At 30.9% G+C, this 25910-nt stretch overlaps 1 protein-coding gene across 1 annotated transcript in view; it reads left to right on the top strand.

Annotated features, from left to right (window-relative positions):
* Positions 1-25910, top strand: part of LOC145304235 (uncharacterized) — a 292443-nt gene that overhangs the window by 133443 nt on the left and 133090 nt on the right. The window contains exon 3 of the mRNA XM_080146075.1: positions 2728-2847. Coding sequence (XP_080002201.1) covers positions 2728-2847 — 120 coding nt within the window. The remainder of the gene's footprint in view (positions 1-2727; positions 2848-25910) is intronic.

The following is a 25910-nucleotide window of genomic DNA, read 5'->3' as shown; positions in this document are numbered from 1 at the left end:
AATCGGTTTAAAGCTATACTGGAATATATATTTATTGCATTGTATTATAGACAGCTTTCCACAGTTATTTATAATGAAAAAATATACAAATAAAACCAGTTTTGTAGGCCCTGATGTGCCTAAGGCCCGTGGTAAAAAAATTAACATTAATTTTATGATTTTTATTTTAATAATTGTGGAAATTTGACTGTAATACGAAGCTAAACATGATTTTTCAGTATTGCTTAGAGCCAGTTCTAATCCATCGGATATAAATCAGTTTAAAGCCATACTGGAATAGTTATTTATTGCATTGTATTATAGACAGCTGTCTGCGGATATTAAAATGGAAAATTATAAGATTAAAACCAATTTTGTAATAAAGGCCTGTGATAAAAAAAACTGACATTATTATTTATGATTTTTATTTTAGTAATCGTGGGAAAATGTGGAAATTTGACTTTAATACGAAGCTAAACATGATTTTTCAGTATGGCTTAGAACCGGTTCTTATCCAGCGGAAATAAATTGGTTTGGAAGTCATACTGGAATAGTTATTTATTGCATTGTATTATAGACAGCTGTCCACGGATATTAAAATGGAAATTTATACAATTAAAACCAGTTTTGTGGGCTCCAAATGGCCGAAGGCCTGTGCTAAAAAAACTGACATTATTCTTTAGGATTTTTATTTTAGTAATTGTGGGAAAATGTCTGTAATACAATGCTATAAATGACTTTTTTTAATATGGCTTAGAACAGTTTCTTATCCAGCGGATATAAATCGGTTTGGAAGCCTTACTGGAATATTTATCAAATCGTATTATAGACAGTTGTCTGCAGATATTAAAATAGAAATGCAAGAGTTAAAAACTTAAAAACGAAGTGAAAAACGTTATTCTATAGCCATTAAATTACTAACAATATTTGTTAAAAAGTATCGTTAAATTGGATGGTTTGTAACGTAAAAACAATGTAAAAAATTGAATAAAATAACGGTTATTCTATAGCCATTATATTGCTAACAATATTTGTTAAAAAGTATTGTTAAATTAGACGGTTTTAACGTAAACATGATGTAAAAAACTATTTTAAAGAACCGTTATACTATAGTTATTAAATTACTAAAAATATTTTTATAAAAAGTATCGTTAAATTGGACGGTTTTAACGTAAAGACCATGTAAAAAAGGATTAAAAGACGTTATTCTATAGCCATTAAATTACTAATAATATTTGTTGAAAAGTATTGATAAATTGGACGATTTTTAACATAAAAACAATGTGAAAACGCTTCTAAAGCCATTAAATTACTTACAATATTTGTGCCAAATTGTCTGTAATATGATGCATTTCAGTATGGCAGAGAACCAATTATAATCTAGCGGATATAGCCATATAAGTTTATAAAACTTTGGGTACCAAATGTAATTTACAGTCCAATGTTTACTAAAGGTTATGAAACTTTGGGTACCGAGTGTAATTTACAGTCCAATGTTTACAAATGGTTATAAAACTTTGGGTACCAAATGTAATTTACAAACCAATTTTTACTAATGGTTATAAAAGTTTGGGTACCAATTAGTCCTGATTTAATATTATTTGCCTTATTTATTATAGGTGTATTAATAGAGAGAAAATTGCCTGTAATATGATGCTTTTCAGTATGGCTGAGAACTGATTTTAATCTAGCGGATATTTATCGGTTGCAAAGCTGTACTGAAAAAATAAAAGATCCCTCATTCATGGAAATATTTACAAGGTAGAACATGTTGTATAGTTAGGTTGCTAATATGGACCTTATTTATTGGTAAGGGGTAAGGGTTTGGGGGCAGACCCACATGGCAGGATTTATGCTAGCTTTCAATTACTAGGTTTAAATTTCGGATCAATTACTTTTTTCCTGTAACAAAATTTATATTAACTTTTCGTGCAAAAAAAACCCACTAAAAATAAAGAAAGGAGTCTGAATTTTTTTTTGTAGATTCCTTAGGCAAATAAGAATCGCAGTTCTATTATGCTTTGTGCCCGATTTTTTCGTTTAAACCCCTATAGTTATGTAATCTTTGTCCGTAGGTTTTTCGTTTAAATTTCGGATCAATTATTTTTTTCCTTTCACAAAATTAACATTATTTTTTCGTACAAAAAAAACACACTTAAAATAAAGATAGGAGTCTGAAATTTTTTGTGTAGATTCTTTAGACAAATGACAATCGCAGTTTTTTCATGCTTCATGATCAATTTTTACGTTTAAATCCCTTTAATTATGCAATCTTTGTCCGTAGGTACTACATTTAAAAAAGTCTTTTTTTATACTATTAAATAAAAAATGTTGATTGTCTTTGAGTGTCGTTAACTCGTTGGCCTTTCAATGTAGATCAATGAAATTTTAAACATAGCTAGTTAAAGTAGTTGGTAGTCTATGTATGAAATTTCATTAATATCACATGAATACAAAAAAACTTATTACAATCGTAAAAAACAACACTAAAAACCATAAACCCCAAATGAAAATAAAAAAAACATTTTTAAAATAAATTATTTAAGACTGTTCACGTTATCGTCAGCTAAGGGGTTAATACGAGCCCACTTATTGAAACCATTTTTAAGATTTTTCATGAAAGCGAAAGTGTTCCCCATTTTCAGGCCATAAAGAGGAAGAGGGAAATGGCCACAAACCGGTTTCAACATATCCAACACAATATAGAATTAATCTATACTCAATCACAATGAATATATTTTGTTTCAGGGCGCGGCATGGGTGTACCTACTGAGTGGAGGTGGGGCAGAGTTGTCACTGGAGGACAGGGTCTCTGCGTCTTCGGGAATTGCTTCTGGCACCTCCAGCCAACCTTGGCTTGAAGATCAGGTAAGAACTTTAAGATTTTAAATTAATTTTTCCTTGCAATTTTCTTATAACTTTTATTACTTTTCCCAATTTAGAAAAAATCATTTAGATTAGTTATTTATGACATCGTATTAAAGAAAGCTTTCTACTGATATTAAAATGAAAAATGACCAGTTTTGTTGGCCCCGAGGGGCCAAAGACCCGGTGTAACAAAACCAGTTTTAATTTTATGATTTTTATTTTAATATTTGTGGAAAATTTTTTTTTAATACAATGCTATACATGATTTTTAGTATTTTATACTGGAAAAAGTATCATATACCTTAAAATAAAAACATTTATGTTATGTGTCTGTTTTTCATTTAACAATTACGGACAAATATACTAACAAATATACTCACTGTGGGCTAGAATTGAATCAAGACAAAAGTAAGTGCCGAGTCCTGGGACCTATGTATTAGGGTGGGTCGATTTTGGACATTTTTTTCTAAGGCCAAAGCGGGGATCTGCACTCAATTTATATAGATATAATACACCACTGGGTGATTTAAAATTTATCCTAAGTCTTAAAACCGCTGACGACCAGACATTCAATTGTATAGCTATTTGTAAATGGGAGTCAAAAATTTATTGAATCAGAACTATGGCTTCATGGTGCTCCCTGGAAATGCCTTGAGGAGCTGAGTCAGGAACTTTTGTCCGTTTCAAAAAATCTCGTTCCTAGCCTGAGAAAATCTAAAAAACCTCTACAAATTGGACAATTCTCAATAAACATTAATTTTTTTTGTTTTTTTAGTGATTTCTAAGGCTAGGAACGTGATATTTTGAAACGGACAAAAGTTCCTGATTCAGCTCCTCAAGGCCTTTCCAGGGAGCACCATGAAGCCATAGTTCTGATTCAAATTTTTTTTGAATGTCGTCTTTGCATACTAATAAGTAATGAATTATATTTTTAAGTGGTCGTGTTCTAAAACTCAATTTTTTAAAATTCTTTTTCGGTCAGAAAAGTTTTTAAGGTTTATTTTATCTGTTGCATATCCCCGCTTTGTCTAATTCCGATATGAACCCACCCTACTATGTATGGTGAAAATAGACATAAAACCATGATTATTCAAGGTAAAACCAAAATATTTCAGCGGGGGCTTTTTGAGAAAATTAGATTTCAAAACTTTAAGTTCAATTTTCACCCTCTAGGAGTTGCCGCATAATCATGACAAGAAAAGCAAATATTATTTATTTTAAATTTTGAACAACTTTGCTTTTATAATGTTCTTCATAAAACCACTTCAAAAGGGAGTTAATTCATGGCCATTTTTATCAATTGCTTTGCAAAGGTCACGAAAATTCAGCCTAAAATAAATCATATATAGAGAGGTTTTATGAAAGACTTCATAAAAGCAAAGTTGTTCAAAATTTAACATAAATAATATTTGCTTTTCTTGTCATGATTATGCGGCAACTCCTAGGGGGTGAAAATTAAACTTGAAATTTTCAAATCTAATTTTCTCAAAAAGCCCCCACTGAAATATTTTGGTTTTACTTGGAATCATCATTGTTTTATGTCTATTTTCACCACACACAAGTCCCAGGGCTCGGCACTTACTTTTGTCTTGATTCAATTCTAGCCCACAGTGTACTAACATATATGTAGAAATATAGATATAAAAATAAGTTGCTAACTCGATATCTTCATATAGTTAATTGAACTTTGAATTACATATAGCTAGATTAAAAGCAAGATTTTAAAAAATATTTAAAGCTTTATTAAAAAGGAAAACCATATCAATTCAGTGTTTTGCGTTACCCTTCGCCACAAATAGATATACAGACATCCTGTTACTTATAAAGTTACTAAATTACTAGCCGACTATTAGAAACAGGCCTACAAACAGGCATAATGAATAATAGAGTAGCTGCACCAACTCGCCATGTCCAGAATTTTTCTAAACTTTTGGAAAATGAAGATTTGTTAAGAGGATAGAATCAAGGATTTTTCACCAAAAGTTTAGTTTCTAAATTTTCATTTAATTTTTTTCTAATTTTGATTTATCCATAAAAAGTTTTAACTAAGCGCACTTTATCTATATTTAAACTTTGACTGTTTATCCGTCCGTAAGTTCCTACGTCTACTACTAGATTAGATATAAACAAGGATGACAACATCCATAAAAGTGAAGCTCTGAAACGGTAAGACAAACAAACATTAACACTTGTGTTAGAGTGTCAGAACTGAATAATCAGAATTATTAAAAAAGCAACATATTCAAAATGGACGTACGAACTTTCTGGTAACGATTATAGAGTTGCTTCGATTTCTCACTCTTACCTAACTCCTATAGGAATCATCATGCAAAGTTTGAAATCGATAGGACAATTCTAACATGCCTAAATTAACGATAAGAGCTATCCGTTACGTACGGACGGACCGACCCTAATTATAGAAAAGCTTCGCTTTTAAAAAGAATAGTAAACTTTTGTTGGGTATAAAAAACACCCCCTGTGCATTAAAGACCTTGGTTGCAAGTTTTTGTAGTTTCGAACTAAACATTAAATTCAATAAGATTTCCCAAATTTTAGCCAAAGAATAAGCTAACCTTTGGGTACCAGTGTAATTTACATTCCAAAGTTCTCTCCCTCCCTGCTTATTTCTCATCCTTAGATAACTATTCCAAGGAATGAGTGTGAGAATAAATTGGTCGCAAACTTTGTTGAAAAAACTTTATAAAGAGAGCAACTACAAGACCTTAGAATTACAAAGATAGATAGTTGGATAGATATGTAGCTTGATGGATAGATAGATAGATAGATAGATAGATAGATAGATAGATAGATAGATAGATAGATAGATAGATAGATAGATAAATAGATAGATAGATAGATAGATAGATAGATAGATAGATAGTTAGATAGATAGATAGATAGATAGATAGATAGATAGATAGATAGTTGGGTAGATAGATAGTTGGATAGATAGATAGCTGGATACATATAACTATTATTTATCAAAAAAAGTTCTCAAAAAATGGGTTAGGAGGTTTCTTGCACTCTGAAATAAATGGTAACAATTAAGAACCTTTTTTCATATTGAATACTTTGCTTTTGGGCTAATTTTAGTATAAGATAAGTTTTGTAAAAACAATGACGAAAGCATCTTTAATAAAGAAGCTCATTAAAAAATCAAACAACTATCATTTAGAAGTCCAAATTAAATTCTAATATGTAAATCTGTTGGAAAATTAGTTATTAAGGACGAACTTATATTTTTACGACTAAATAATTTCTCTTTTATTATTGTTTTTTATGTGTTTTTAAAAGCTTTGTTAAAGTCAAAGTTACTTAATAATACATACATTTTACTTATTCACTAGAGGATTTTTAGCTTAGGCTCGTGAGGCCAACTTTATCAACTACTTATAGCTACCCCTTTAGAGACCTCTAGGAGGAATTGAGAGTGGTGTTGGTTAAAGGAAATTCGACTCTTTAAAGGGAATCAGGGAGTTATGGTTTTTTCCTCCGAGATTAGTGAGATCCTAAGCTGCAGTCAGACAGACAGACATCCTGTTACTTTAACATTATTAATAAATGGAATCTGTTTTCTGTGAAAATGAAAGAAAATGGAAAATACAAAAATAATTGTCATGATTGGAAGTTTGAGATAATAGTTAGACAATGACTGATAGATAGATATAAATCCTTATATAAAAATAGCAATATGTCTGACTGTAACGAAAGATCTTGCTAACTCTGAACCGATATGGTTCTCCTTTACAATGTAGCTTCTCATAGGTCCTGGAAAGGTATATAACTATTTTGAAAAAGGGTACAACCACCTTCCGAAGATAAGTCACCGTTGGAATACAATGACCCTCCTGTCCCTCCCCCCCTCCCCCCCCAAAAAAATTGAAAATGGGAAGGGTTCGACTTACCCTCACCCCCTCCATCTCAATTGCACCTAGAGGCCTCCAGGGGCGTAGTCATTAGTATTTATATAGAAAGGCTAATCTAAGACACATAGACCTTCAGACCTTTCTAATTGATAGGTAGACTCATTGATATAGATAGATAGCAAAATAGATAGATGTCACTGAAGACTGCAAAGTTGAGATAGAGACAAACAAATCTTCAACACTTAACAATATCTTTCAGCAATAAGTTAAACCTCTTCAGTGTGAGTTTATTATAGAACATATTTAGTTAAGTTTTTTTTATAACATTTTAAGATTTTTCATTTTATTTTGGAAGATTTTTAACAAAAATAATTTTGGTATCTTTGAGTTGTGTAAAAAAGAGTCTTCACAAAAAAATCAAATGATTTTCTTTAAAGCTGCTTCGAAAATTTTCTTTACTTGAAAAGACAGACGAACTAAGTAAGCTAAAGAGTTGCCTGTCTACCAATCAAAAACTAAAGATGGTCCTTTTCAATTTACAAGGGAAATATAATGTTCCCTTTTCTCTAAAATTTTGAAGGGCACACACAAACACACATACACACACTTTCAATGTAGAAATAGAAAATGATAGTTTCCAATTTTTAACAATTTCCCCAAAGTTTAAAAAAGACGATACAATTCCACCATCCACATTTTAATTGATAAAAGACCGAGAATATACGCAAGTTTTAAAATTACAAAGGTAATCAATATATTGTTTTAAGAATTTCTGTTTTGTAGATTTTAGAAAATAAACCAATTTAAAAATATTTGCAAAACTCGAGTACTTTACAATATCGGATTACTAGTAAAGTCAGCCTGAATTAAACTAATCATCAAATATTAAAAAATCTGTTTAGAAGAAACAAATAAAATTTGGGGTATAGTTCCTTTCGTGGCAACGCCTCTTAAGGGGCGTTCCTTCGTATTTTCACAGTAGCCTTTCTTCTATTGCACTGCAGTGCAATCATCTAACCAAATATAAACCAAAAGCCGTTTTGAAAATCGACGAATCGCCCCTTAAGAGGCGTTGCCACGAAAGAGACTATACTCAAAACTTCTTATTTTGTCTGAAAGTGGGTCCGACACAACCCAATCTTTCCAGATTTTGTATAATTTTTTGAGGAACACGACTCCATTGACGTCATATTTTTTTCTTTTCCGAAAAAGGGAAGGGGGGAAGAAAAAAAGAGATGGGAGAAAAAGGGATTTTCCCCATCTCTTTTGAAGAGATTTTCTTCCCCCCTTCCCTTTTTCGGGAAAGAAAAATATGACGTCACTGGAGTCGTGTTCCTCAAACAATTATACAAAATCTGGAAAGATTGGGTTGTGTTAGTGGGTCCCAATAAGGCAGAGGTTAAGTAAAAGGATGTTGTCCAATTTTGTAATTGAAATGTTGGTTGGAAAAGATTTGGGTCCAGGGCTGGGATATGAAGGTGTTAGACAATGGATGATAAATTTGTGTACACCCCAAATTATGATAAACAAAATTGCTAATAAGAATCATCGATGGAAAAGTTTGGACATTTTCAACATTTGACAAAAGTACTCAACGTTTTTAAGCTAATGAATTATATAACGTGTTTTTAAAACTTTGGGTAACAATATAATTTACAGGCTAATGTCTCCTCCCTTCCTGATTTAGTGACACATAAATCTTTAGGAATAAAAAAATTAAATGCACCTTGGCTCGGCAGCGCGGCGGTGCAAAAATCAACGTTTTAAAGCTTTAAATCATGAACGGTTGCCTAGCCCTGATTTTTTAAATTCTATGAAAGATTTAAACTATACCCGTAATTTATTTATCATCATTTTCAATCAACCTTTCTATTTTAATTTAAATGACTAGAATTAAACAAATATGTAAGTATGTAATTTTTAGCTATCAATTTAAATAATTGAAATAAAGCGAACTTTTACAATCCGATGCTTATTGCAGATTTCAAATAAAAAAAGATACTCAAACGTTAGAAATTTGTTTTGACCAAAATTTAAAATAGGTGATTCTTTAAAGAATCAATCGCAAAACTTTAATAGTGGTGTGGGTAGAGAGGGGTTTCATTTGTCTAAAGTTAAAATTGGTGGCCCAAATTGGTTACATACTTTTCAAGGAAGCTTTATAAATGTCTTCAGGTGGTTTTAGGCTACTTTTCTGACTTCACCCGCCCACCAAAAGAGGCTTGGGACGAAGCAACCAGAACTTAACATTTTCTCAATACACTTAGTTAATTTCATTAAAATAAAAAGTTTTCATTGACTGTATAACAGATCTATAGTATAGATGTATATACAGATAACTCCCCCCTCCCCCCCTTTTTCAATGACATTTTTCGTCTGCTAGCAAATTGTTTTCTGCTACTTGGCTGTGTTAATATTCCCGTTTCCATTGGTTGATTTTCAAATACCCATTGTGAGGTCATTGCGATAGGGAAATAATGTTATTTACCCCTTTCTCCCTCTAGTGTTTTACTCTAATGACTGTATACATATTCAATTTAACACTCTTTTTTTCAAAAATCGTCTAAATGCCCTCTTTTTTGAATGATAATCCGATAAATCATTTTCTGTTTGCAGTAGTAAACTATACTTCAGATAAAATACAAAAATGAAATCCTTTAAAATCTAATGTGACCCCTTTTTTTTATTTAGGAAGGGAATTTTTAGAGCCAAATTTTAAGCTACCAACTAAAATGTTTTTCTTTTTTCCCTAATGTAATAGACACAAGTTCAGTTTGGTAGACTATAATTTGACACAGAAGTCTTCAAGAGTTGCAGCGCTTAAAAAAAATGGCTTCGCTTCTACCATTTAGGGAAGAAAGATAACAGAAAAATTAGCCAACCCTAGAGATATGTGTAGCTCCTTAAAATGGAGAACTCAATCGGTTATGCAATTAGCGAGATCTTAACTGACAGACATACAACCCCTTACCACTTAATAAAATAGTTGGTTGCTCCGCCTAGAGCCCCTAGACATTTTAAAGCGTTTAAAGCTTCAGTGAAAATTTCAACCTATATGAACCAACCAATTTATGAGATCTTAAGCTTCAGACAAATATAGGATAAGAGGGGGGGGGGTGGATTTTGTAGACTTTTCGTATTGAATGGGGCACTGTGGATAAAACAACTATCATGCTTGGTTATCTATGTCATTATAAATGTTTATATCATCATTAAAATCAATCACTATGCATGTGGATAAAAAATGGCTTGGCGCGGCGGCTGGGGAAAAAAAGACATGGGGTATAAATGCGCAGACAGTGCGGTAGAGTTCGATTCTTTAAAGTTGGATCTTAATGATTTCATGATTTCATAAAAATCTTGGGATCTACTGCAGTTCACGGTAAAATATTGCTGGTAACGCAATTTTCCAAAAATCTATGAATTTTAAAGGCTGCTAGCTGCCAAACGGCTGAACGTAAAGATCATGCCCGCACACTTTTTTAAGCGGCATAAGAAGGCCTACAAATAATCTGGAATAGCCATAAATCAATAATGCATAATTAACTCGCAGTGAAGAGAAATGCGCGAAAAAGACCTATTTTACGCGTTTTTTCTTCAGTGAAGCTTTCCCTGTGTATCATTGGATCTTGGCTTTTCCAGATTATTTGTAGGCCTTCTTATGCCGCTTAAAATGGTGTGCGGGTATGATCTGTACGTTCAGCCGTTTGGCAGCTAGCAGCCTTTAAAATTCATAGATTTTTGGAAAATTGCGTTACCAGCAATATTTTACCGTGAACTGCAGTAGATCCAAATCTTGATATCAATAATAAATCACTTTTTTTTCTCGAGTTATAAAGTTATTTCAAAACAGTTTATTTAACAAATGTACAAAGCACAAAGACTTTGAATAAATTTCAACTTTATAAAGTTATTTATAATAGTTATTTGCCCTTGTACATTTTCGGTATTTCCCACAAACAAATAATCTTTTTAAGTATCGAACTGCAATGGTTATCAGAAATAAATTCGTCATTATCTATCAAGAACAGATACCAAAGCAAAAGCGCAGCAAAAACGAGTACGATTGTTTTGCAATTCAATACGATTTGTCAGGGAAAGGGGGATAGGTAAATGGATAATAGAATAGTAAAGATATTTTTAAGCGAATCTATTTTCGGTATTATGCCTCCTGGAAAGAGTGACTAATCCTCTAATTAAATAGATTAAAACCTGCCCAGGAAACCATAATTTCATTCATTAAAAAAACCCTACTTTTTTTTTACATTTTATGGAATTGAAACTTAATTTATTGAAATACTAGAGACTACGCCCCTAACATCTCGGGGCTCTGTACCCAAGGGGTAGTTAATTGACTGAAATATAGCCTAAAACCTTACCAAGGCTTGAATACAAATAAATGATATGTTAGGCTTTAGTTCAGATTTTAAGCTTTAGATAAAAAAAGCCTTACTTTTTTATATAATAGAATAATTTATAAGAATATTATTTTTATGAATTTAATTATCCATCCATCCCGAGCAAAATTATACACCTTTCCATCTTTTATTTAAACAATTACTTTAAAATAACTATTCTGATAAACAAATACACACACACAAACACACTCACACTCACACTCACACACACACACACACACACACAAACAAAATCAACCATAATCAAATCAATAACAAGAACAGTTTATCCTCAAGTAGCGTAGCAATATTCTAAAATAAGGATTACAATTTAAAGATATCTGAAGCCACTGATTACAATGGTTTATGCAGGAATCTTTATTGATAAGACAATGGCCGATAGATGTAGACTGTAGATCCCCAATGATGATAATCTAGATCAACCCTTCTATTCATTAAATTTAATGTTTGAAAGTTAGGATACTGTTAGCTTAAACCAGCTAAGCAGGATTTAAACCAGATAATGAGAAAACTTTGGGTACCAGGATAATTTACAGCCCAATGTCCCCTTCCTCTCTGGGTTTAAAATAACCAGTTAGTCTTACTTAATTTAAATCCTTAATCCTAAAAGTGTTTCTATTAATAAAACAGACTGACGTACAGACGAACATTTACAACAATTGTGAGGTAGCTACGCTCCTGAAAAAGTAAATGTTTGCTAGAATTTCACCATAAATACAGGGTACACACTAATTGATTTTAATAAATTGTCTCCTTTTTATTTTCACCTAATTATTGCTTTCAAACTTTTTCACTACTGGCTGAAATTTAACAAAATTCAAATGGCATTTTAAACATGAAATTGTCTGTTTGTGTGAATGTTATTAGCTTTAGAACTCGATTACCGCCGGACCGACATAGTTCTCCATTTATAGGTCCAGGGAAGCATTATAACTTTTTTTTTTTTGGGGGGGGGGTCCTTCTTTTGACTTTTTGATGCTTCGCTACTTATGGATATGATTGTTTCAACTCATTAAATTATATTTAATTAGTTTTATGTAATCACAAAGCTACTAATTAGGTTTATGGGCAAATAATCTAATTATTTATTGTAAAAGGTTTGTTTATAATTATATATTATACTTTTAATTAATATACATTTACCCATTTATATTGATCTAATAATCATAGAATCTTAATTTTGGTGATTAAATAAGACAATCAATAACTTTTTCTTAGTTTAAAATGAATAGAACAATTCATTCAATCATTATCCATGTATAAAAGTAACATATTGTTTGTCTGTCTTTCTGTTGCGAAGGATCACGCTAACCGCTAGACCGATATGATTCTCCTTTATAGTGTAGCTTTTTAAAGGTCTATGGAAGGTTCATAACTATTTTTGGGAGGTTACCCCAAACCCACCCAATTTTTTATACTTAAACTGAAAGTGGTGAGTAACTAGGCCCCCACCCTTCGATCTCTCAAATTCCCCAAAAGGACTCTAAGGGCGTAGCCGTGAGTTTACATATTATAAAATAGATAAATAGATAGATAGATTAGTAGATGTTTACACCCAGTTAAAAACCTATCAAGAAAATCAATATTTCAGATAAGATAAAAGAGAGAGACAGACATACATTGCTACAAGCATATATGTAAATATATTGGGGGTTTTCAAGATAACATGGAACAATTATGACCATAAGCAACGCAGCAATAACAGGATATAACAACATTTTTAGAGAAAAACTAAAACCACAATGGGATGCAAATTTAATCTATAATATAAAGAAGTAAGTTTTTTGTTTGTTTGTTCATTTAGATATCTATTTAATGAAAGCTTCTCAAAGCTTATGGACTTACGGTATTATTCAAGGGTCTTTTAGTTTGAAATCAAGTATTATGCTTCGAATAGAGAGCCCCAGAAGTGAGGGCGCTGTCGCTATTGTATATTATACAATATATCCCTTTTTTACAGGCAGTAGTGTAGACATATTGTCATAACCTTTATGCTCTTATTATCAAAATATTTCTAAACAAAATGGTTAATTGTACATTTGCTACGATCCCAAAAACAACAAAATTGTTGACATGGGCGTATTTCTGTTTAAATGTTGTCTGTTTATTTATCTATCTATCTATTTATCTATTTTTTTTTCAAAGATAAAGACATAGGTAAATAGTTCACAAATAGGCAATTAGAAGCAAATAAGCCGATGGTTTTTGTAAGTTACTTAAGCAGAAGTAAACCCCATAATCACCAATCTTACTAATGACTTTCTTTGGGATACCCCTACAGGTTCTCCTAAGCGTTACCTAACCTACCACATCTCCATGTAAAATTATGCATTAGATACTTATCGCATCGTATTTTAGACAGCTTTCCGCGGATTGTAAAATAAAAAATTATTAGATTAATTCCAGTTTTGTTATTCGTGGACAATTGTCTGTGATACGATAAGAATACATTATATTTCAGTATGGCTCAGAACCGGTTTTATTAAAGCAGTCGGTTTTGAAGCCATACTGAAGAAAGAAAACTTACTTACCCCTTTCTGGCTGAAATTATCTATTCATCATAAGTCTGCCCCTTACTGATGAGCAACACGTTAAAACGTTTAAAGAGACAGTGCCTAGCTTTACTGTGTTAATTTTATTTTTGCGTCCCTAGTATCTAGGGGCTCTGTGTTTAAAGGGGTAAGAAGAAGCAAAAGTAGCCTAAAATCATGATAAAGTTTAAATCTGAAATAAAACAGCCTAAAATTATCCCGAAACATATCTAAAGCTTCGTTAAAGGAGTTATTGAATTCAGACAAATATACCTTACTACTTTATATAATTGGGTATTATTGTTATTCCCTCTGGGATGGAGAGGACATTGGACTAATAATTAAACTTGTACCCAAAGCTTTATAAACACGTTCTCTTATTTGTTGGCTTAAAAACTTTGAGTACTTTTATTAAATCTTGATACAAACTATATGGTCATGACCAACCAATAATTCTTTTCTACAAAAGGGGTAATTTTGTTTATGATCTTTAGGGATGTGCAAAAATTAATACCAAATGTCTTATCCCTTAATATCCAAAATTGTAACAAAATGATTAAAGTTTCTCAACAGATTATGACGTCATACGATAGAATAGCCAATGAGAGGCCAGTAAACACTGAAATTGACCTATAGTAAAATTGGCTCACATGAAGGAGACTAGCACCAGTGCTATAGTTTCCTTCATTCTACACCATTTGGTGCTAGTGTTCTTCATCCTTAATATTTACAAGATTTCTAATAGTGGGAGGGATTTTAGGTGTAAAAGGGCCGGGACATATTTTGTGTGAGAAAAAGGGAGGAGCAATTTATATATTTCTAGCGGCTACGCCCCTAGAAGCCTCTAGGGGCACTGCACTGGTAGGAGAAGGAAAAGTCGACCTCATCCTATTTTAAATTTGAGTTTCCAAAGAGTTATAAAAATTATTTTTTGGGGGAGAGGGGCTTAAGACACCCTTTCGAAAAATAGTTTAAAATATTCCCAGGACCTATAAGAAGCTTCTCTGTAAATGAGAACAATATCGGTTCAGCGGTTAGCGAGATCCTTCGGGACAGACAAAAAAACGCATACTACTTTATATAATAGGATTAATACATAATACAATTAAGAAGGGTCAAAACATTAGGTGCTAGCTTTCTTCACTTTAAGACATTTGGTGCTAGCTTTCTTCATTCTTCGATTTCGGTGCTAGTCTCCTTCATGTGAGCCGTAAAATTTATGCTGGCCTCTCATTGGTTATTTTATTGTATGACGTCATAATCTGTTGAGGGACTTTAATCATCTTCAAACTTGTATTGTGTACTGTCCCTTTACCAGAAATATTAAACTCTCCCCCAAACAAACAATTTCATATCTCTGATAACAACAGTGGTAATTACTGAGTACCAAATCTTATAACCAATCTAAATACACGTTTATTCAAAATAGCAAAATATTATTTTTAGTGAGACAAAATGTATTTTTTGTCTGAATTCTAATAAGCAAAAATTTGCTGTTACTGCTATCAATGAAATAAGATGTCAAATATAAATTGTTATTTCTCCTTGAAGGAAGATTTTGATAAAAACTATCGACTGCGCATTAGGGAGGGCAGTAAAATAGCCTAAAACCACCCAGGGACCTATGTGAAGCTTCCCTAAATGGAAACCTCAATCGCCTATGTATTTGGCGTTATTTTAATTGACTAACAAAAAAAAAACGTTAGTAAATCATATAATAGGATTGTCTATGCTGTATAAACATAATATCTAGATAGGGTTAAACCATCATCCATTTAAATAAGAAGGTGGCTTAAGTGGGGGGGGGGGGGGGGATTGGCTATTTAAGATAAATGGTTATTCGGTGGTCATAACAAGTAATTTTATGTAATCACAAAACAAATTTTAAAAATATGCAAAAAAGTAAAAAGTCTTTAAACAAAATCCTGTATTTATGCATTTGGATCAGCAAGTTTTATTGCAATTTTGTGTATATTTTACTTTAAAATTAATATTCTGTTGATAAAGTTCTGACGCTCAAGTGTTCATATTCGTTAATTCTATCTTTTCATTTTCAAGCTTTGCTTTTATAGAAGTATCATCCTTGATTTAAGGATAAAAAAATTGATAAATTTTATATCTTTTTGCTAATTATTTATTTTCTGTATTGTACGATAACAAGTAATAAGTAATTTGAAACAAAACTCATTGGCTTAAATATGCTAATATACCCTTTTGTTTAGCACTTTAACCCCTTTGATAATAAGGACTTCAAAACAAATACTGCTCATAACAAAGGGGCCTAAATACACTCACGGGGCTTTTATAATGCTTAATATATTTTCAAAGTAAATACAAAAGTTTTCTCTTAAAAATTCAAATTCGTTTTTTTTCTTTGTCATTTTTTAGTCGCTTTATTTTACTGTATTTTTTTTGTATCAAATTTTGATTATGGTAGCTCATGAAGCAAGGAGGGGGGGGGGGGGGCATTGCACTTGAAATAAACTAGAAAAGTGATAACTTTTTCACCATACACAAAAAATTAAAACAATTAAAAATACTCTTAATTTACGACGGACTCCAAAAGATCCCTTTTAAAGCTGCTACCGTTTTTTAAGGTTTATGAGGGGGGGTGGGGGTGAGATTTAAATTAACCCTTGTTATGGGTGAGTGAATATGACTACTTATACGTTAACCCTACATCTGTGGGGGTGGGGATGTCTAAGATTTCAAGGGTTAAAATTTGATATCTTCCCATCTTAATGTTAATGCAAACTGACTGAAATAAGTATATAACAAGAATGACAACATACATAAAAGCAAAGCTCTGAAACAGTGTCATAACTGAATAATCAGAATTATAAATTATAATTTCAAAACAATTTTTTCGCAAAGAAGTTGTATCAACTTTTTTGCTTTTTATTTAAGATAGCTAGCCGGTTCTTTCAGTAAGTAGTAGATGTAAAATTTTTCATAGAATTCAGATATGCAATCGGTTTTTTTGTAGACCTCTTATCTTTTAAGTAATTTAAGTTTTTTAAAAAAATAATTAAGTCGGTTTTAAGGTACTTAAACGCAACAAAATAAAAGAAGAAAATGGCCAGTATGAACAAAAATAGTAAGATCTTTAATTTGACACCTTACTTTTAAAATTCTGTTGAGTAATTATTGAAAAAATCTATTTTTTTAACCTCGGTTTAATAAAAACTTTAGACCTAAATATTTTCTCAAACAGACATAAAAAACATGGGTTCATATATACCTTTAGAATCAGAAAAATATTACGAATCTATTCTAAGCAAGATTGAAAAAGTTTTATAAAACTATAATAAAAAAAATAAGTTTATTTTAAGAATCATAATTTTCGGCTTTAAAGGGTTAGCTTGAACCAAACCTGAACAAAACCTAAACAAAAGACAATGCAATGTAGCAGATGTTTTTTAAACACAAGAAACAATAATGTATTTTTAACTGCATTGTTTTGAAGTTTATAAACATACTGATGCATATTTGTTCATAATTTTTCATTCTTTACATGTTCTTTAATATCACTATATTTATTGTAGTATCTATTGTATATATTGTATGAACGTTCTCCTTTTTTTCTGGCAATTCTATAGGTTAATTTTATATGTTAAGTTTCCCGATTCGTCAATTTTTGCGATTTGTGATTGGCTAGTTTAGTAGTTACAATTCTTAAAATAAACTTTTTATTTTTTCTATTATTTATTACAATTTTTTTAAACTTTTTCAATTTTGCTTAGAATGAATTCATATTATTTTTCTCATTCTAATGGTATATAGGAACCCATATTTTTATGTCTGTATGAGAAAATATTTAGGTTTAATGTTTTGATTAAACCGAGGTTAAAAAAATAGATTTTTTCAACAATTACTCAACAGAATTTTAAAAGTAAGGTGTCAAATTAAAGATCTTACTATTTTTGTTCATACTTGCTATTTTCTTCTTTTATTTTGTTGCGTTTAAGTACCTTAAAACCGACTTAATTATTTTTTTAAAAAACTTAAATTACTTAAAAAATAAGAGGTCTACAAAAAAAACGATTGCATATCTGAATTCTATGAAAAATTTTACATCTACTACTTACTGAAAGAACCGGCTAGCTATCTTAAATAAAAAGCAAAAAAGTTGATACAACTTCTTTGTTAAAAAACTACGTAAATGCAGGAAATTTTTTATGGACATACATTTTTAGGATTTGATCATAGAGATGCTTCGCTTATAACATTGCACTTTGTTGTGATAGGAATCAGTAATCCACAAGTCAGATCAAGAGCTGTCCGCTGTACGGAGTAACGGACGTACGGGCCGACTCTGATTATAGAAAAGCTTCGCTTTTAGTAAATCTACTGAAAATAATTTAAAAAGTGTCTTTTTTTGGGAAATCTAAAAAAAATCTTCTTAAAATAGGCAGACTACTTCAATCTATTGTCAATCTAGTATTTATTTAGTCAAAATCAAAATAAAAGGGGGGGGGGGATTACAAAGCCCTTTGTGCTCCAAGGAAATAAGAGAATGACAGTAGCAAATAAAGAAGAAAAGAAGCTACATTTTTGCTTTTTTTAAAGAAAAAAAAAAGGTCAGGGGGGTTAAGCTGACATTTTGATAATGGAATGGTTTAAATATATTCATACAACACAATATAATCTAATGTAACAAACTAGATACCTTTATCTAACTTGACCTAACCTAAATATGATTTTGAAGAAAAAAAAGTATGTTTGTCAGAATTTTTTTATATCCCTCGCAGTAGATTGAATATTGCAAAAATCACTATATATATTTAGCTGTTGCCTTTTTTTCAGGACACTTATATTTAGTGGTCTAGAACAACTTGTTCTAATATTTTGGTAATTTTTTTTTTATTTCTTTAGGGAGGGGGGGGGGACTATGGCATCTTAAGTAGGATGACATTACAAGAAAAGAGTTCTTTTTTTCTTATAAAAAGCATTTTTAAGATCATACAATACAACGAATTGATATAAAATTTATTTTAAGAAAGGTTAGTAATGTCATCAAAAATGGGATGAGATAATAAACGATAAATTGATGTACGTCCCAAATGATGATAAACAAAAATTCTGCAGATTTATTGAAAAGGCTAGACATGGCAAATATGAACTCACCAATAAAGATTTACTAAAAGTACCCAACGTTTAAAATACAATTAATGAGATTAAATGTTTATTAAACTTTGGGTACTAGTAAAATTTAATTAAAATGGCCCCTCCATTCCTGGAAAACAAAGAAGATTTAACTTATATACAATTTGGCTACTTTGAAATATTTGGTAATTTTGAAGGAACACAAACTTAGAGTTAATATTAAATGGAAAGAAGTTATTTTTTTTTTTTGGGGGGGGGGGGAGGGGGGCCATATAAAATCTCAGATTCATATTTTTAATCTTTAAAATAGGAGGTACGGGGGGGGGGGGGAGGAGTAATTGAATATAAGTAGGATGAGAATTAAAAGGGCCGGGGTAAGGGAAGTGGGATTAAAATAAAAGGGGGCGGTAACAGGTATAAATATTCTGAAAGACTAGAATCTATGTATGTGTTTTAAGTTTTAGCCTGATATTGCTTCGTGTTTTCTTGTTGTAATTAAATTAACATAGGTTGGCTTTGAGAAATTGTTAAGCTAGTTTTGTTTGATTTGTTGGTTCAAACTGCAGTGCACTAACTTTTCAATCAATAATTTGAATCTACAAAATGGATAATCTTGTTTATTATCATTGGGGATGTACATCAATTATCGTTCATTGTCTTATCCTTTTAGAATCCTTATTTCTGACAGTGGATTTAAAAATGGAATATACAGGGGGAGGTAAAATCTGGGTGTGGGGGACGGGGTGGCTTGTAGTAGATGGATGTGTTGGTTAAAATTAGAACTCGTCAAGATTAAAATCTTCAGGTGTACGAGGGGTGCTACAAAATGACAAGTAAATTTTTTTTTTTTTTTTTTTGTTAAATGTGCTTTATGTATGAATTCTTCTTAATTTTATTGAACAACTTTGGGTCTCGCCTCAAGCATCTAACGTTTTATTGATATTGGGAAAAAGGCACATGCAAATAACCTTGATCTATCCCAATTTTTATACGAAGCTTTCCTAAGATGAAGAAATCAATCAGTTCATTCAGTGGTTAGCAAAATCTAAAAAGACAAACAAACGAACGTTTTATACTTTATAAAATGGAATTTAGTGGTTTTAATTGTCTTTTACAGAGAAAATTTTAGAAGATATTTTTGATTTTTGGAAAAGTTTGGGATATTATTCAATTTGGAAGATTTTTCAAATATTATTGGCAGATTTTGTATGACCACATTATAATAATTTTCTCAGGTGTTTTGTCGACTAATAGATTATAATAGACGAAATTCTTAAGAAATAAAGAAGAAATATGATAACAATAATGGACTTAGATAGATAGATTAATGGATTTAAAAATGTATAATTTTAATAATTATATTTTAATTTTAGGTATGTAATTCTTACAACGATGGGTGAAGGTTTGAAGGTTTAAAGAAACATTTTAAATAAAATAGCTTTAAGTTATAGATGGATATGACTTAAGTAATACTGTATGACATGTCAATCAATTATGTTTTTTAGTTAAATTTTTTTTAATGTACACAATTTTCTTTGTTTTAATTAATAATTCAGCCATTTGATAGATATTAATTATCACACAAAGAAACTATTTAACAGCTTTTTAGTAATGTAGCAACTCTATAATTCTAAATATCCTCTCCTTCATCTATCTGTATGTCCGTATGTCTGTCCATCTTATATACTATTATCTTTCCTCTTAGAATGTACGGAGAGAACTTTGATTAAATAGCTTAAAACCATTATGTATTTTACTTGTGAAGCTTCCCTAAAAAGATAGACTTTAAAAAGTAAAAAAATCTGTTCATGAAAATTATATTTAAGATTAATTTGTGTTACAAAACCATAGAATTATTAAAGAAAATCCCCTCAGTATTTGCTTATTGTCTGATCTGATTTGGGATAGGGACTTACATTCATACAAACTAATGTCTACAAGTATAGAATGTCAGCACATTAAGAAACAAAATATAGTATGATAAAAGGAAGGAGTAGGTTGTGCTAAAAATCCGTCAAGGCTGTGAGTTTTAAGCTAAAAACAGTAGTTGAACGATATCTTAACTTTTAAAAAAAGAATTTTGTCTATAGTTCTTTTCAATAAGAAACACACATATTTAGTGAATATTATTGTTCTATTACTATTTTTAAGCCGTAAAACTCACACCTTTACGGATTTTTAGCGCAACCCACTCCTCCCTTTATGTAAATCTGTCAAAAATTGCTTAATAAGGTCACCATTACATTTAAGACTCAATCATGGAAATGCTCTGCTTATAATATTATACTGAAGCGTCTAAGTGAATCCCCAAAAATAAAGATTAAAGGATTATTATATTATGTAAAATGTGTCAAATTATCTAAAATAGATATGATTTCTGATACCAATTAAATAGTTGCTACTATTAGAGTAAAACACTAGAGGAGGAAGGGGTTAAATAACTATATATCCTTATCTCAATAACCTTGTGCCGACTCTCAATTGTGTCTTTGAAAATCAACCAATAGTGTCGGGAATAACACAGCCAAGTAGCAGAAAACAATTTACTGGCAGACAAAAAAAGGTCATTGGAAAAGGGAGGAGGGTAGTTATCTGTATATATATCTATACTATTGATCTGTTGTTGCTACTAATCCAAATTGTACCTTATTATTACAAGAAGCAGCATACAAAGTTTGAAATCTGAAACACACCAAAATTGACGTTTAATTGACTACCCGTTACGATGGACGGGCGTAAGGACCGAACCTAAATTAAATAAGCTCTGATTTTTAAAACAATGAGTACCTATTAGTTTTATGAAAAGTAATAACAAGTTAGACTAATAATAATACCTCAAAAGTTTTGTTAAATGTTGAAATAAAAAACATCTATTGTGAAAATATAAATAATACTAAAATTAATAATAATCAATTGTTAATGTTTTTGTTTTTATGATATGAATCTTTATTTTTATAGAGAATATTATTCCATGTCTCAATATCTGATTAAACAATAGTTTTAATCAAATATAATAATTAAGATATTTCACTAGGTAAATATTATCTTTTGTTTGTTTTCTGTCTATCTTTCTATCTTTATTTTTCATATTTACTTAGCTGCTATTAAAGCTAGCTGCTAGACTTCAGATTTTTATTGTCAATATTCCAATTATATTTAAGTACATAACATCCATGGCAGTCCGGCTGACTAAAACAGCTTTTATCTTTTAAAGATTTCCACATATTATTACAATTTTCCTTTGCTCTACTTCTTTTTTCTTCTCCTTTTTCTGATCACTGAAAATTTGCTTGATAATCTAATTTTGTTCACCCATGATTCGCTTCGGTACTTATAGATATTGTCATCCTTGATTCTCGTCCCATTCATAAATATAGTAGAGTATACACTATAACTAGGTTTATCCGTATGTCTTTGTCCATATGTAAAGTACTATCGAAGTAAACTTCCAATGTTTTACTGCTTAAGGACCGGATATAATTGTCCTATTTTGTATATTTATGATTTAAATATAAAGTCGATGTTTACAAGAAATTAAACTCAAATAATACACTGAAATAGTTTATAATGGTTTTATGGCATTTTTTTTGGCGTTTATTTTCCATATTCTCCCCCCCCCCCCAATGTTATATAAAAGTTATATTCTTGACTATTAATATTTGTTTATATCTATCAGAGAAAAAAGGATAGGTCAATAGAATAGAAAAAATCAAATAGAACTACCAAAATAAATTTTATATAATTCATTTAAAGACCTTTCTGCTTCGCCCCTAGAGGCCTCTAGTGGCACTTGATGGGGGAGTTGAATCCCAAAACCCAAGGGGCGATTTCTCTTGGGAGGGTGGTGGTACTCTCCCCCAAAATAGTTATAAAACTTCCCGGGACTTATGAGAAGCTACCATGTTAAGGAGAACCCGATCGGTTCAGTGGTTAGCGAGAACCTCCGGTACAAACAAAAAACAAACAAACAAACAAACAATCAAACAGGCAAACAAACAAACAGACAGTCAGACATCGTTCTATTTTGCATAATAAATATCTAATTGAAATATTTTTGTAATATTGATTTTTCTAAAATGATATACAAGAATAAGACAAATTAAAAAGTTACCAATTATAGACAAACCTATCACACGAAAAAAAACGTCTAAAAGTATCTCTATAATCTACAGTAAACATATGTATACATTTTTTCATTCAAATCCATTCAAATATATTTTGTTATGTTCTTACAAAATAGAAGAATTTAATCATACAGTATAGCATATTTTTTAGATTAATTTATAGAAATTGATAAAAAAATGATTGTAAATTAAGCATTCTTTCAAAGTTTTAGAAATTAGAATATTATTTGGTTTTTAGAGGCGCAAGCTACTTTATAACTAAGGTCGGTCCGTCGCCCGACAAAAATCTAATTTTCTCAGAGACTATGAAAGATAGAGGTCTAATTTTTGTAGTGTAGATTCCTATAAGTTTAAAGCATATTTGACTATATTAATTACTTATTTTTGCTAATTTGTAATATTGTCTGTATCGTGAAAACACTAAAGAAGTTATATTTCCATTTGAAGAGTCTAGAATATATGTTGTCTATATTATTAACAGTTGAACAAATATCAAAGAACGCACATTTTTCCCTTAATATAAAACAGTTATGGTAGTCCCCTGCAATATGGAAATGAAAATTTTAATAGATGGTTTCAGTACCCAAAGTTTTATAATCACGTTTTCTTATTCGTTGGCTCAAAATCATTGGGTACTTTAATTAGATTTTGATTAGTTAGTTTCAAACTAATTGTGCCCAAACTTTTAACCGATAATTTATTCTACAAAAGGGGTAAATTGGTTTATGATTATTGGGAATGTACATCCATTTTAAATATGTTTATTTTTCCCAGAGTTTTTAGTATGTTATAGTTCTCCTATTCATCTGATTTTTAGAATAATAATTCTTATTAGTACAGGTTCAAAATTATCTATCAATTCCTAAAAATATTCTTAAACAATCAAAGCAATTTTGAAAATAAAGTAGTACACATTTTTTAGACTTGCAAATTAATATTATGTTACAAGTGTTAATGTTTAAAATAGGTTGAAAAACATACGAACTCTAAAATAGAATAAATATTGTTTATTTGTCCTACTGTCTGTTTCTAGAGCTTCTTTTTTATGGATGTTGTCATCCTAGTTTCCTTACAATTCAAGTACATTTTCACATAGGGAATATAAAACGCAAATATTGCCCGTCTATAGGTTTAAATTGGCAATCTATTCATCAATTATGAAAACCTTTTATCTTACAAAATATAGAGAAATTGATTTAACATCTTGAGTCAATCTTCAGTTAATTTTATTACCATTTTGCTTTTAACAAATAAGAAAGTCAGAGATGAAGGGGAGGGAGGGGACATTGGATTTTATATTATACTGGTCCCAAGAGTTTGGGGTATTTTTATCAATTCTAGATTGGGATCATTTTACTATTAGGTTGACATTTAGAATATTTATTTCATTAAATGAAACAATATACAAAGTAAAAAGGTTATGATTATTGTTTGTTAAAATGTTAGTGTTTAGGTTATGTTAGTACATTTTAAATTAATACATTATTAATAGTTAAAGATAGTATTACATAGCTAGTTATATCGGTATTTAGTTATAAGCACGTTCATTTGTTAGATAGTTGGGTAGCTTGTTTGGTGGTTTATTTTTTTCACTTTTCACTGTATGATATTATTATAAGCAAGCTTTAATGAGTTGATATTGATAAGTAGATAGTAAGCAGGGGGGAGGATTGAGAATGTTGGGTGTTGGAGGGCCACAGTCCAAGGTCTCTGTGGATTGTTGAGGACTTAAGAAATGACGAAACTTCATTTTTTAAGGCAGCCGCCAGTCAGCTGCAAGAATCTTGTAGCAGATTTATAAAGCTTCATACAATTGCATGAAAAAGGCTCAGCTACAAAGCCTTCAAAATCCAAATGTATAAAACAAATGGAGAGTTAGCATAAAAAGGAAAGAGCAATTGGGGAGATTCTGGGACCCCAAATGTTTTCACTTTTTCACTTGAGTAGATGAATATAAATATGAAAGTTGATATGGTAGATTGTTGTTGACATCTGTAGGAGACCTGGGTGGGATACTTAGCATTGGGAGAGGGGGTGGGGCTGGGTGGGGTACAGAGGATCAGGTGACATCTTTGTATGTAGAGTTATTAATTAGGTTTTTACTCTAGTAACATGTTATATTCTTTTTATGCATTATATAAACTTACTAGTTTATTTATTATTTAGTAATATAATTATGCATAAAAACCACAGGAACCAGGATGAAATCTTCTTGATGATGGTAGAGGCCAGTTAAGTTTCCATATTCACACAACAATGTCATTTTAATTTCGCTCAGAAAGCTAATTACTGACAATTGTTTACACACTCAGTGCAAACCAGGGGAATACATAAGCGCTTACCTTATGTTACTTGTAGGTTAAGCAAACTCATACATGTTACTATAAGGTTAAGCAATATCCCCATGAAATTGAACATGAAATTGGCCCCAGTTATATTTTGCAGGGGGTGGAGAAATGACAAAAAAGCTTATTTTCAATTATAATATAACTAACATTATCTGCCTATCCCCCTTTTTTGTATCTCCCTTTTACATGTTACCATTAGTTATGTTACTATTAGGTTAAGCGCTTTACCTAGTAGTAACATGATCCCTAGATTGTGTTGTAAAAGCAAACTTTTTCACTAGCGGTGATTTAAATTATCTTAATTAGGGGTGTACATCAAGTTATCGTAAATTGTCTTATCCCTTAAGATCCCTAAAGAAAGTTGATAAAAGACAAAGTCTTATTTCAGATAAACAGACCTAAAAAGTCCTAATAAATAAATAACGGATGGACGAACAGACAATATAAATCATAAAGTAGCTTCGCTACTAAAAACAGACATAGAGGAAAGTCCTTATTACAGTAAATGTCTTTCAAAGCCTCCCTATTAGGAATATTGTTTTATATTTTTCATTCTGTAATAAGAGGACTTGAAAGCTTCCCGCCTGCTGGGTGCGTGGCAACTCGAGAAGTGTTTTATTTAGTATTTTTGTTCTGGTTTTCACATTGTCCATAATTTTTTATTTCGCCA

Source organism: Acartia tonsa, chromosome 13, assembly GCF_053477335.1.
Source record: "Acartia tonsa isolate MP-2025a chromosome 13, ASM5347733v1, whole genome shotgun sequence".
NCBI classification, from domain to species: domain Eukaryota; kingdom Metazoa; phylum Arthropoda; class Copepoda; order Calanoida; family Acartiidae; genus Acartia; species Acartia tonsa.
Note: the sequence above shows the minus strand (reverse complement) of the source record. Positions and strands in the feature narration are given on the sequence as shown.